General features: G+C 37.7%; 1 protein-coding gene across 5 annotated transcripts in view; it reads right to left on the bottom strand.

The window, feature by feature from the left end:
* BRSK1 (BR serine/threonine kinase 1) overlaps positions 1-12932 on the bottom strand; it is a 386555-nt gene that overhangs the window by 103024 nt on the left and 270599 nt on the right. For all 5 annotated transcript variants that reach the window (XM_073656345.1, XM_073656344.1, XM_073656348.1 and 2 more), the window contains 3 exons: positions 7654-7794; positions 1321-1437; positions 845-878 (listed from right to left, as the gene is read on the bottom strand). In XM_073656345.1, the coding sequence (XP_073512446.1) occupies positions 845-878; positions 1321-1437; positions 7654-7794 (292 nt within the window). The remainder of the gene's footprint in view (positions 1-844; positions 879-1320; positions 1438-7653; positions 7795-12932) is intronic.

Raw genomic sequence — 12932 nt, forward strand, 5'->3', positions numbered from 1 at the left:
TAAATTTCAGAATTTTTTTTCACCACTTAAAAAAAAGAACTATACATGTTTGGTATCTGCGTACTCATACTGACCTGGAGAATCATATTATCAGGTCAGTTTTATCATATAGTGAACATGGTAAATAAAAAAAAACATTGTGAAGCTGCACTTTTTTTTGCAATTTCTCCACACTTGGAGTTTCTTCTCCATTTTCCAGTACAATTTATGGTAGAATGAATGGTGTCATTCAAAAGTACAACTCGTCTCGCAAAAAACAAGCCTTCACATGGCTATATTGACGGAAAAATAAAGTGGAATAATACGGCTCTTGGAAAAAGGAGAGGAAAAAAACAAAAATGGAGTTTTGCACAACTTTAAGTTGCCCCAAAAATTTTGCGAAATTTCAAGCAGTTTTATGCCATGAATCCGGCAAATACTGGATTGGGGGGCCATGATGCTCATCTAATCGTGTGATGAGCGGAAGTTTCTTGAGGACAAAAGGTTTGTGTATCAGAAATAAAAGGTAACCAACCGATTCCAATATCGGAATACTACATACATCTAGGGCCGGTTTTAGACAAAGTGGGGCCCCAAATTCTGCACTCAGGACTGAGGACTTACGCTTAACATCATCTGTCTACTCACACGCTGCCCGCAGTAACAGTGCATGCATCACTGCACAAGTGGGGTCCCAGCATGCGGGTCTATGTGATTAGGGAGCACTGGGCAAGTCCCTAACGCCAGCCCTGACTATATCATATGCTTGTTAGATGCAATACTCCCCAGTCACCGCAGGAACTCTACCAAGGAAATCAAAAGAAGTGGAAATATCACAAGAAAGATGGAAGTCAATAAAACTTACCTTGATCACCTCTGGACATGCATAGTGAGGAGACCTGGACACAAGGGAAGGAGGCATGAAAAAATGCAAGAGAAGGAAAGACAGAGAAAGAATAGGGATGTTAGCAGCAGGATAAAGTGAAGAATTGGTTAAATAGATTCATGTTGCTAATGTAAGTCAGGAATTTCAAGTCTAGTAAATGTCAACACTACAAAATAATGGAAATGAGGTGTATGGTGTGGCTTCCGACAAGCAGATGTAGCAGAGCTGAATTTACTATTTGGCTATTTATTTATATTTATAGCTTGTCCCACAGCCCCAAAAATTCAGAAAACACAGTATGTAATCATAGAAGAAAATCAGCTCTGCTATATCTGTACATGGTAGTCATGGCTCGAACCAGATGTAGAACATGTACGGCTACACAACGTGGCGGACTTATATCAATGAAGAATTATAAGATATATTTTTTTAGATTTTGTAAAATCCGTACTCACCCACAGCTGGTCTCTAGTAAACTGTCTCCGACCTGCAGTGACGCCATCCCAAAATCTGCTATCCGGATGTTGTTTTTTTCATCTAACAATAAATTTTCAGGCTTCAGGTCTCTGTGGCTGGCCAGGTGGAGAGTAAAGGGCAAAATGATTGTGGATTGGAGACAACGAGGACACAATGTATAGCCAACAATTATATATATTTTTTTGTGTCATTTTGCAAGTGATAAAATTTATTTCATGCAAGTGACTGTTTCTGCAAACTGTATTTAGATTACGTAGAGGAACCACTGTTTTAATTTTAATTTCATGAATCAATAGCATGTGTGTAAATAAGCAACTTTTTCATAAAACCTGCTTCTTTCACTCTCAATTCATGTGTAAAATCTGTATTCAGTGATGACAAACTTTCTCATTACTGAAATTGAAGATGACAGTTAGTGCTTGTAAAGCTCCATGCAGGGGGAGGAGCTAGAGGAACACATAGACATTCTACTGCAAGTTCTCCTGAAACCACACTTACAGTTCCTGATAGAACTTTATCAGCACTAACTGTCATCTCCTATCTCAGTAATGGGAAAATTCGTATTCACTGAAAACAGATTTTACCCATAAATTGATGATTTTCTAACATTCGTTTTCCATACGGTTATTCTTTAACCTTTGGGAGATTTGACTTTTTTTTTACTATTGTTTTTTTTTTCTTTACATATTTGTTCACTTTCATCAACACGACCATTGCAGAGCTTGTTTTTTGTGGACCGAGTTTAACCACTTCGCGCCAGAGCCTGTTTTCACCTTCCTGACCAGGCCAATTTTTTCAATTCTGAACACTTTCACTTTATGAGGTAATTACTCTTGAACGCTTCAACGGATTCCCCTGATTCTGAGATTGTTTTTCGTGACATATTGTACTTCATGATAGTGGTAAAATTTCTTCAATATCACTTGTGTTTATTTGTGAAAAAAATTGGAAATTTGGCAAAATTTTTTAAAGTTTTGCAATTTTCAAACTTTGAATTTTCATGTCCTTAAACCAGAGAGATATGTCACACAAAATAGTTAATAAATAACAGTTCCCACATGTGTACTTTACATCAGAACAATTTTGGAACCAAATTTTTTTTTTTAGGAAGTTATAAGTGTTAAAAGTTGACCAGCGATTTCTCATTTTTCAAACAAAATTTACAAAAACATTTTTTTAGGGACCACATCTTATTTGAAGTGACTTTGAGGGGCCTTTATGACAGAAAATACCCAAAAGTGATACCATTCTAAAAACTGCACCTCTCAAGGTGCTCAAAACCACATTCAAGAAGTTTATTAACCCTTCAGGTGTTTCACGGGAATTTTTGGAATGTGGAAGAAAACAATGAACATTTAACTTTTTTTCACAAAAACGTTACTTTAGACCCAATTTTTTTATTTTCACAGGGGTAACAGGAAAAAATGGACTACACAATTTGTAGTGCAATTTCTCATGAGCGTGCTGATACCCCATATGTGAGGGAAAACCACTGTTTGGGCTTCATAGAAGTTTATAATATTGAGCTGTAAAAATAAAATTTTCACATTTTTCCCAGAAAAACGTTTTTTCATCCCTTAATTTTGCATTATCATAAGGGTAATAGGAGAAATTGCATCATGAAATTTGTTGTGCAATTTCTCCTGAACATGCTGATACCCCATATGTGGAGGAAAACCACTGTTTGGGTGCACGGCAGGGTTTGGAAGGGAAGGAGCGCCATTTGACTTTTTGAATTACTTTTTGCTTGAATAATTAGCGTGCGCCATGTCGCATTTGGGGAGCCCTAATGTGCCTAAACAGTGGAAACCCCCCACAAGTGACACCATTTTGGAAACTAGACCCCTTAGGGAACTTATCTAGATGTGTAGTGAGCACCTTGCACCCACAGGTGCTTCACAGAAGTTTATAAAATTGAGCTGTAAAAATAAAATTTTCACATTTTTCCCACATAAACGTTTTTCATCCCCTAATTTTGCATTATCATAAGGATAACAGGAGAAACTGCACCATGAAATTTGTTGTGCAATTTCTCCTGAGTACGCCGATACCCCATATGTGGGGGAAAACCACTGCTTCGGTGTACGGCAGGGTTCGGAAGAGAAAGGAGCGCTATGTTGGCTGGGATAGGTTGCAGACACATGTCACATTTGAAGAGTCGCTGACATGCCGAAACAGCAGAAACCCCCACAAGTGACCCCATTTTGTAAACTACACCTCTCAAGTAATTCATCTAGGGAAGTAGTGAGCATTTTTTAATTTTTAAATTTATACCATTGGGCAGTGAAGAAAACATAATTATATTTTTACCACAAAAAAATGTTTTACCCTCAGATTTTACATTTTCACACAGGGCAATGGGTAAAAATGGTGCCGAAATGTGTCGCACAATTTCTTCTAAAAGTGTCAATACCCCATATGTGGCTGTATCGTACCACTCAGCCATACGGCGAGATCTGGGGGGGACGGAGTGCTATTTGACAATTGGAGAACAAATTATTGTAGAATAGGCATTTGGATTTGGGAGCACAACATTTTCTGAATTTCTTTTGGGGGGCAAGGGCCATTTCGCTTTTCCAGAGCCTTTCTGCTACCAGTAACTTGGAAGTCCCTTATATTTTTAACAGATGACGGACCTGAGTGGGAACTAGCTTGTTTTGAGGACTGAGTTGAAGCTTTTATTGGGAACATTTTACGTAACATTTATCCGGCGCTCTAGACTGAGCACTTACATCGGGGTTTCCATCTAAATTTCCAAGTGATGTAATTCAGATGAAACCCCTGCGGGATCCATTCACTGTAATGAGGCAGCAGAGTTACTCTGGACTCCGTCTGGCCTCTGTTTAGCGGTGTCCTTTTTTTCAGAAGTGCACAAAACTGTGGCCAACCGCACTTTTATGCACGCCTAAAAAAACTGACACCGTGGGATCACAGGCCAGATGGCATCCACAGTGGCCTATACAGTATCTGCCTCATTACAGTGAATCTTCCGTCATGGGTTCCGTCTGAATCACGTATTTCAGAGATTTACATGGAAACTCTGGTGTAAGTGCTCAGAGCGGAGCGCAGGATAAATGTGGGCAGAGCCTTACTGCGATCTATGGGAGACATAATAAACAAATCAGTAGCAGGTGAAGAATTGGTTTTATTTATTTTTTACGCCGTTCCTCGTGCAGTATAAGTGATGTGATTACTTTACTCTTCGGGTCGGTGCGATTACAGAGATACTAGATTTATATCGGGTTTTTATGACTGACAGCTGTCACACACTAAGAGACGCTTTTTTTGCAAAATCTAGTTTTTGCATCGCCATATTTTGAGAGCTATAATTTTTCCATATTTCGGCCGACAGAGTCATGCTTGTTTTTTGCGGGACGAGTTGACATTTTTATTGGTACCATTTTTGGGTACGTGACATTTTTTGATCGCTTTCTATTCCGTTTTTTGGGAGGTAAAATTAACAAAAACCAACAATTCAGGAATTGTTTTTTGAGGTTTTTTTTATGCCGTTCTGCGTGTGGTAAAAGTGATAAGGCAGCGTTATTCTTCGGGTCAGTACGTTTACAGCAATACTACACTTACTGTATATTTTTTTTATGTTTTGGCGCTTTTACACAATAAAACAATTTTATAGAAAAAATATTTTTTTGCATCGCTTTATTCTGAGAGCTATAACTTTTTTATTTTTTGGCTGATGGAGCTGTATGGTGGCTTTTTTTTTGCAGAACAAGATGATGTTTTCAGCGATACCATTTTTATTTCCATTTTGCTTTTTGATCGCATTTTTTTCCACTTTTTGTTTGGCGATATGATGAAAAAGCACAGTTTTTTGCTCCGTTTTTTAATTATTTTTTATTACGGTGTGCACAGAAGGAGTTAGTGTGACAGTTTTATAGATTGGGTTGTTTCGGACGCGGCGATACCAAATATGTGTACTTTTTTGTTTTTGCATAAATATACGGATTTATTGGTTTAATATTTTATTTCTTTATTTTTATTTATTTATTTATTTATTAACAGTTTGAAAACATTTTTTAGACTTTTTTTTTACATTTTTACTTAGTCCTGTATGGGACATTAATTTTTATTTTTCTAATCACTGTTCTCATGCAATGCAATAGACATGCATTGCATTGCATGAGAACTTTGCTGACAGTTTCACAGTCAGTGTCTCCTGCTAGACTTCAGCTGCAGGCTGAGTCTAGCAGGACACCATACATGGCAGATCCGGAGGCGGTCATGTGACCTCCGGCTGCCATGACAACGGCAGGTCCTGTCAGACATCAGGGGGCCGTCGGAGAGGTAAGTGGACGACCCCCTCTCCTCTCACTGTCTTCTAAATGCCGCGATCACTATAGATCGCGGCATATAGAAGATAGCAAAGGGTTAACATCATTGGGACCTGATCCAATCAGGTCCTGTTGATATCCCCTGTCAGAGCTGTCGCTCTGCACCGCACCCGCAGCGCTTGGAGGACCTTGGGGGTCCTGAGGGCTGCGGGACCACCGACCGTTCATAAACGTCGGCGCTGCACAGAGCCCAGGCAGCGCCGACGTTTATGTACAGTGGGCGGTCGGGAAGCGATTAAGTTTTTTTTAAAATGACATTTCATTTATATAATGTTCTGAAAAGCAAGGAAAAAAATGAGCAAAATTGTGGAAAAAAAGAAATTTCTCCAATGTTTTTTCGGTTGTGTCTTCATGGTGCAATAAAAAAATGACCTAATTAATTTTGTCCTATTGATTAGTACAGTTACATATGTTTTTATTTGTATCCATAGACTTGTATGAAGCCTTTTTTACGGGAAAAGCTGTGTTTTTTTTTTATTGTTATCGTTTGTGTCCATAGAACTTTCTGATCTCTTTTTATTCCATTTTTTTTTCCGGGAACAAAAAACAGCAATAGCACCATTCTGATTTTTTTTTTCCTGCTTTGGCATTCAACAAATAGGATGTTTGCGGAAAAGGTGGGGCAAATTACATTTATTTATTTTATTTATTTTTTTATTTTGTAACTTTATTTTTTTACATTTTTAGCTGTTGGCCAGGAAGAAGGCATAACCTGCCAAAACATGTCGATCAGTTCATGAGCTCCAATATTAATTTTTATTCCTTTTTTAACAATGATGGAATAAACGTTAAGTCTTATGGGATCGTTCTCCATTGCTGGACTTTTTTTAAGTTTGGTATTAAGATATCTATATTTCTAATAAAACTTAGATTTGTAACTGTTTTTGTCTTTCTAGGAAAAAAAACTACCTGCATCCAACGGTAGGGAAATCTTACTCATTACTTATCTATACTATCCCCCTTAAATAGACATTAGTTGCATATCCACAGGACCTACCCCTCCATCTTAGGGACTCGTAACCTACAGTATGTTGAGAACTAATTTGGACTCTGGCAGCCACTGTGAATGGAGAAATGGCCATACATGCGTAGCTCTCTTCATTCACTTCCATGGGAGTTTTGGAAATAGCTTCGGAAGCTGCAAACTGTTTAGCTAAATGCAAATATTACATTATCCTCTTTCACTAATTTACCTCTGCTTCTATATGATATTAAACTAGGTAGTTTGTTGAATGAATGATGAAATGCTTTTATTATCTGTACACAGTGAATCAAGTGTATTGGGCCAACTACTGCTCATGTTGGGGGGCCCACCGGGGAATTTACCTGTTCCCCCGTGGGCCAGTCCAAAAACATCTGATCTGAATTTTGATTCCAAAAATTGAATGTTGTTAAAAGTTAAAATATTTTAAAAAGAGCACAAACTAGTTTCATTTTTATTTTGCCAACAGCTTCCCTCCTTAGATTAAGCCCCAGGCAGGTCATACAAAGTTTTCCTCTCTCAATTTTGATATTTAAATACTGTGTATCCATTAGAGATAATTTCAAAAACCAACTTTACTTAAAATTCAAATCAGTCTCGTATCTTTAAATATAAAACATCACACATGAAAAGGGTCTATCAACTCAATTTTTTTGAGCCTGTAGTCATGGCAATATTCTGAAAATTTTAGGTGACCCCCAGGCAATGTAGCTGAATCAAAAATACATAACCCGCTGATGAGATCAGGCTCTGCATATCATAATATTTATAATTTATCTATAATTTAATACTAAGTTAATTGGGATTTTTTACCTCTATCACTCACATCAAGCTGACAAAAGCTTTTTTTGCTATATCCATCAGTTCATTTTTTTCAGGATTTAGAGGCTGAATGTTGTAACCTTTCCATTTCAGACTATCTTTAGCAAACATTTATCACGTCACTGCCCACAGGAAAAAAAACAAAAGCTCTGACTCACCATATAGAGTAGCTGTGACAGAAATCAAGAGCGGATATGATTTGTCGGAAGAATTTTCGAGCCTCCTTTGGAGTTAGTCGTCCCTTTTTAACCAGATAGTCAAAAAGTTCTCCACCAGACACATGTTCAAGTACCAAATATCTAAAATAAAAAATAGAGAATATTGAAAGATGAAATTCTGTAGTGGTTATTTTTATATAAAACTAAACTTAAACTTTCAATACTAGTCACAGATTTAAGAAGACTTGTTTCTTCAAAAACATTTTTTTAAAGTCATTTACATTGAAAGGATTATTTACGGTCCCAGTTTCCTGATGTACAGCTGATATGGCCACCAGCAACATGACTAGCAATTACAACTATATCAGCATAAAATTAGTAAGCAGAAGTGCTGCTTTATTCTCTACGCAGGAACAGCTGTATCTGCATGGAACTCATCACTGAAAGACAACGTTTTCATAAACTATATATGGGATCAGGAGCTGTAGTAGTAAAGAACTTATTTAAAGAATAATCACTGAGATTCCAAGTTCTCACTAGCAACAGATTATAAGGTTCTAAAGGATGAAGTTGTATCCAGTAAATTCGTTCTCACACTATCCATAGCAGGATAAATTTCTAAGAGGCTAACACCAATCAGAACTAACCCAGTACAGCAGAGCTAACCTAGTATATCAGAGCTAATACAGTACAGCAGAGCTAACCTAGTATATCAGAGCTAATACAGTACAAGAGAGCTAACAGTACAACAGAGCTAACACATTACAGCTGATCTAATACAGTATAGCAGAAGTGAACTTTGTCTTATTACAAATATTTGAGAGCACTTCTCCTCTCATAGTGCTGGGAACTTGGCTGCAGAGCTGTGCCTGATTACAACCAACACAGTACAGCAGAGATTTACCTTGTTTTATTACAAACACAATAAGCAGTTGTCTTCTCATAGAGCTTTCAGTTCTGCTGTACTACCCTTCCCCCACACTGACTGCCTGTGAGACGGAAGCTGAAGCACTATGAGAAGACACTTGTTAATTTTTTGGGGAATGAGACAAACTTCACTTCTGCAGTACTGTGTTAGCTGAGCTGCACTGGGTTAGTTCTGATCTCACTGCAGAGCTGTGTGTGATTATGAGAGCAGACTGTCAGTCTTTACATGTCTCACACTGGTAACATCCCTTTCATTTACAATAAGCTCTGGAGGAAGATTATCAGGGAGATCTATGTCCAGCCCATAGATCTTAACAGCTCATTTACATATTAAGAAATATGTTGATTTCTTTGGAGTAGGACATTAGATCGTAGAAATCAAGGTATTGTATTATCCATCTTTCTGTGGCATGCACGCACATCTGTAAGTCTTAGGAGGGATGATCCTATTGACAGATTCCCTTTAAGTTATCTTAATTCTCTTAAAAAGGACGTGTCACCTAGTCAAAAGGGGCCAGTTTTTGCCTTTATTTTATTCCAGATGCTCCCTTGATTATTCAGTTTTGTTTTTTTTTTTCATTTTAAAACATACAACCCCTGGCAAAAATTATGGAATCACCGGGCTCGGAGGATGTTCATTCAGTTGTTTAATGTTGTTGAAAAAAAGCAGATCACAGACATGGCACAAAACTAAAGTAATTTCAAATGGCAACTTTAGGGCTTTAAGAAGCACTAAAAGAAATCAAGATGAAAAATGTGGTACTCAGTAAGGGTATTTTTTTTCAGACCAAGCAGAGGGAAAAAAATATGGAATCACTCAATTCTGAGGAAAAAATTATGGAATCACCCTGTAAATTTTCATTTCCAAAATGAACACCTGCATCAAATTAGATCTGCTCATTAGTCTGCATCTAAAAAGGAGTGATCACACCTTGGAGGGCTGTTGCACCAAGTGGACTGACATGAATCATGGCTCCAACACAAGAGATGTCAATTGAAACAAAGGAGAGGATTATCAAACTCTTAAAAGAAGGTAAATCATCACGCAATGTTGCAAAAGATGTTGGTTGTTCACAGTCAGCTGTGTCTAAAATCTTTACCAAATACAAACAACATGGGAAGATTGTTAAAGGCAAACACACTGGTAGACCAAGGAAGACATCAAAGCGTCAAGACCGGAAACTTAAAGCAATATGTCTCCAAAACAGGAAATGTACAACAAAACAAATTAGGAATGAATGGGAGGAAACTGGAGTCAATGTCTGTGACCGAACTGTAAGAAACCGCCTAAAGGAAATGGGATTTACATACAGAAAAGCTAAACAAAAGCCATCATTAACACCTAAACAGAAAAAAACAAGGTTACAATGGGCTAAGGAAAAGCAATCATGGACTGTGGATGACTTGATGAAAGTCATATTCAGTGATGAATCGCAAATCTGCATTGGGCAAGGTGATGATTCTGGAACTTTTGTTTGGTGCCGTTCCAATGAGATTTGTAAAGATGACTGCATGAAAAGAACATGCAAATTTCCACAGTCATTGATGATATGGGGCTGCATGTCAGTTAAAGGTACTGGGGAGATGGCTGTCATTACATCTTTAATAACTGCCCAACTTTACAATGATATTTTGGACAGTTTTCTTATCCCATCAATTGAAAGGATGTTTGGGGATGATGACATCATTTTTCAAGATGATAATGCATCCTGCCTTAGAGCAAAAACTGTGAGAACATTCCTTGAAAGAAGACACATAAGGTCAATGTCATGGCCTGCAAATAGTCCGGATCTCAATCCAATTGAAAATCTTTGATGGAAGTTGAAGAAAATGACAAGGCTCCAACCTGCAAAGCTGATCTGGCAACAGCAATTAGAGAAAGTTGGAGCCAGATTGATGAAGAGTACTGTTTGTCACTCATTAAGTCCATGCCTCAGAGACTGCAAGCTGTTATTAAAGCCAGAGGTGGTGCAACAGAATACTAGTGATGTATTGAAGTGTTCTTTTGTGTGTTTGTTTTTCATGATTCCATAATTTTTTCCTCAGAATTGAGTGATTCCATAATTTTTTCCCTCTGCTTAGTCTGAAAAAAAATTACCCTTACTGAGTACCACATTTTTTATCTTGATTTCTTTTAGTGTTTCTTAAAGCCATAAAGTTGCCATTTGAAATGACTTTAATGTTGTGCCATGTCTGTGATCTGCTTTTTTTCAACAACATTAAACAACTGAATAAGCATCCTTCGAGCCCGGTGATTCCATAATTTTTGCCAGGGGTTGTATGTGATGGATTAAAACACAACAAACACGGTACTCAGGGATGCAGCAGGAACAATATAAGAGAAAAAATTGGCCATTTTGACCTGGTGACAGGTCTTCTTTAAATGAGAAAATCTGTGACTTGTTACCAAGATGGTACATTGTGAATCATGATATCCTCTGCTACATATGTGTATCCACCAGGCATTAGTTACTCACTGGCATTTTTATTTTTATTTGGGAAGAAGTTTGCTTTAGGACAGCTGATATTGGCCCCACTGTGGCATTATCATATGCAAATCACTAAAGACTAGAGTCCTATGCCTATGACACTTTTTACGTATTACCAAGAGAATTATATATTATAACAATATTTATAAATACAATATAAAGCACTTTTTAAAACAACTATAAAGGATCTATAGTTTGGAAAATCTTTCCCAAAGATCTGATGAATATTTCTATCCTAACAATCCTTTTACCCTTTGTGGCGGAATTTCCTCGTTCTGGCCCATAGGAAGCAAACTACATATTCCTCAGGGTAGTTCAGTTTGTTAGGGGTTACAAAACAATTTTTTAGGGCTTATTCACACAACTGAGACATGGTGGGGATCTTCTTTATGCAGCTTCCATGTGTACGATTGAGGTAACATTTCATGTCTTTTTACAATGTTTTTAAAAGCACAACATCCAGAATTGCATAGGAAATAAAGTAGTGATGCAGTAACCCCATGTAGATACAGACTTATTATAGGATGTCCCATTATTTACCATGTGCGCAAAAAGATATGATAATAAAGACCAGTGTCACGATTCCTCTGCTCAATGTGTCTTGGAAGAAGTGAGTGACAGCTCAGTTGTCCGAAAGAAACAGGGACATACTGAGCTGTCGGTATTTTGATAGACAGCTTAGCTGTCCAATCTGAGACTGGGATGTTCTGAGCTTTCTTCAGATGTTCCCTGTTCTAAATGATTACCCAGCTAGTAAGCTAAGCTGTTGGTTCCAGATCTCTGCCATACGTAGCATTTGCTCGGTGGTTTGCCTTCTATTCCTTTGCTCTGTTTGTTGATTGCTGCCTGATCTTGTACCTCGTTCTGACCATCCATTTGCCTAGCCCCTTTGCTCTGATCTGAGGTATTCTGACCTCGGACCGTGACTTGACTTTGCCTTTGTCTTTTCCCTTTTGTTTACTACGTTTGACTATCCTCCCTTACGACTTGTCCGTAAGAGGTGACAAGCGTCACAACCTACTTTCATAAACACCCGGTATTCAAAGAAAAGCTGCCAAAAAATCTCTTACAACTAATCTACCATCCCCGAAAATTCAGCCTCATTTGGAAATGATGCCACCTGAACCCTTGTAAGTGAACCTAATATTCCTGGGAAGTTTAATCTTTTTCTAGTATAAAATCAGCTTAGCTATTTGACTATTTAAAGGCTGTAATAAGATAAAACATGTTTATGCGCATTAGTGACCTTGAATGATTAAGATGCTTAAAGGGCTTACCAGGAGTCTGCTACTTTATATGGTAGAATATGGTAATTATCTCTTAGAATGAAGTCGGACATGTATCATTTATGATCCTCACATTAGTCATTGTGAAAGGATGTTCAAACAATTATATTGACCTCATTAAATTGAAGAACCCTTTTGACCCGACACCTTTTTCAGAGTGTCGATATAGAGGATGGTGGCGCTAATGGCTCCCGCTTCTAATGCGTGGGGGTGAAATAAATCATACTGTCCTGGCTTTATCATAAAGACATTTTAATTAACAAAGAGAAGTAAGGTGGGTGGTAAAGCAGAGATTCACACTACCTAAATAGCACAATTTGACCTAAGAATTAGAAGGGTAAAGATAAAGATGTTTCCTGGTCAGTCAAAATAAGGAAAATCACTCCTGAAGGAGCCGAGTGCCATCTTAATGGGTAATGAGAAAAGTATTTAGAAAATCCACAAATTAGAGCTCTTCCTAAAACAGTACCCAACTATTAAAGGGAAGCAGTTTTTTGCTATGTAATCTTACAGAAGCATGATGTAGGGACAGAGACCCTGATTCCAGCAATGTTTCACTTCTTTTTGTTTATTGATA

Source organism: Phyllobates terribilis, unplaced genomic scaffold (genome assembly GCF_046119375.1).
Source record: "Phyllobates terribilis strain yellow unplaced genomic scaffold, ASM4611937v1 Scaffold_12__6_contigs__length_324123572, whole genome shotgun sequence".
NCBI lineage: Eukaryota > Metazoa > Chordata > Amphibia > Anura > Dendrobatidae > Phyllobates > Phyllobates terribilis.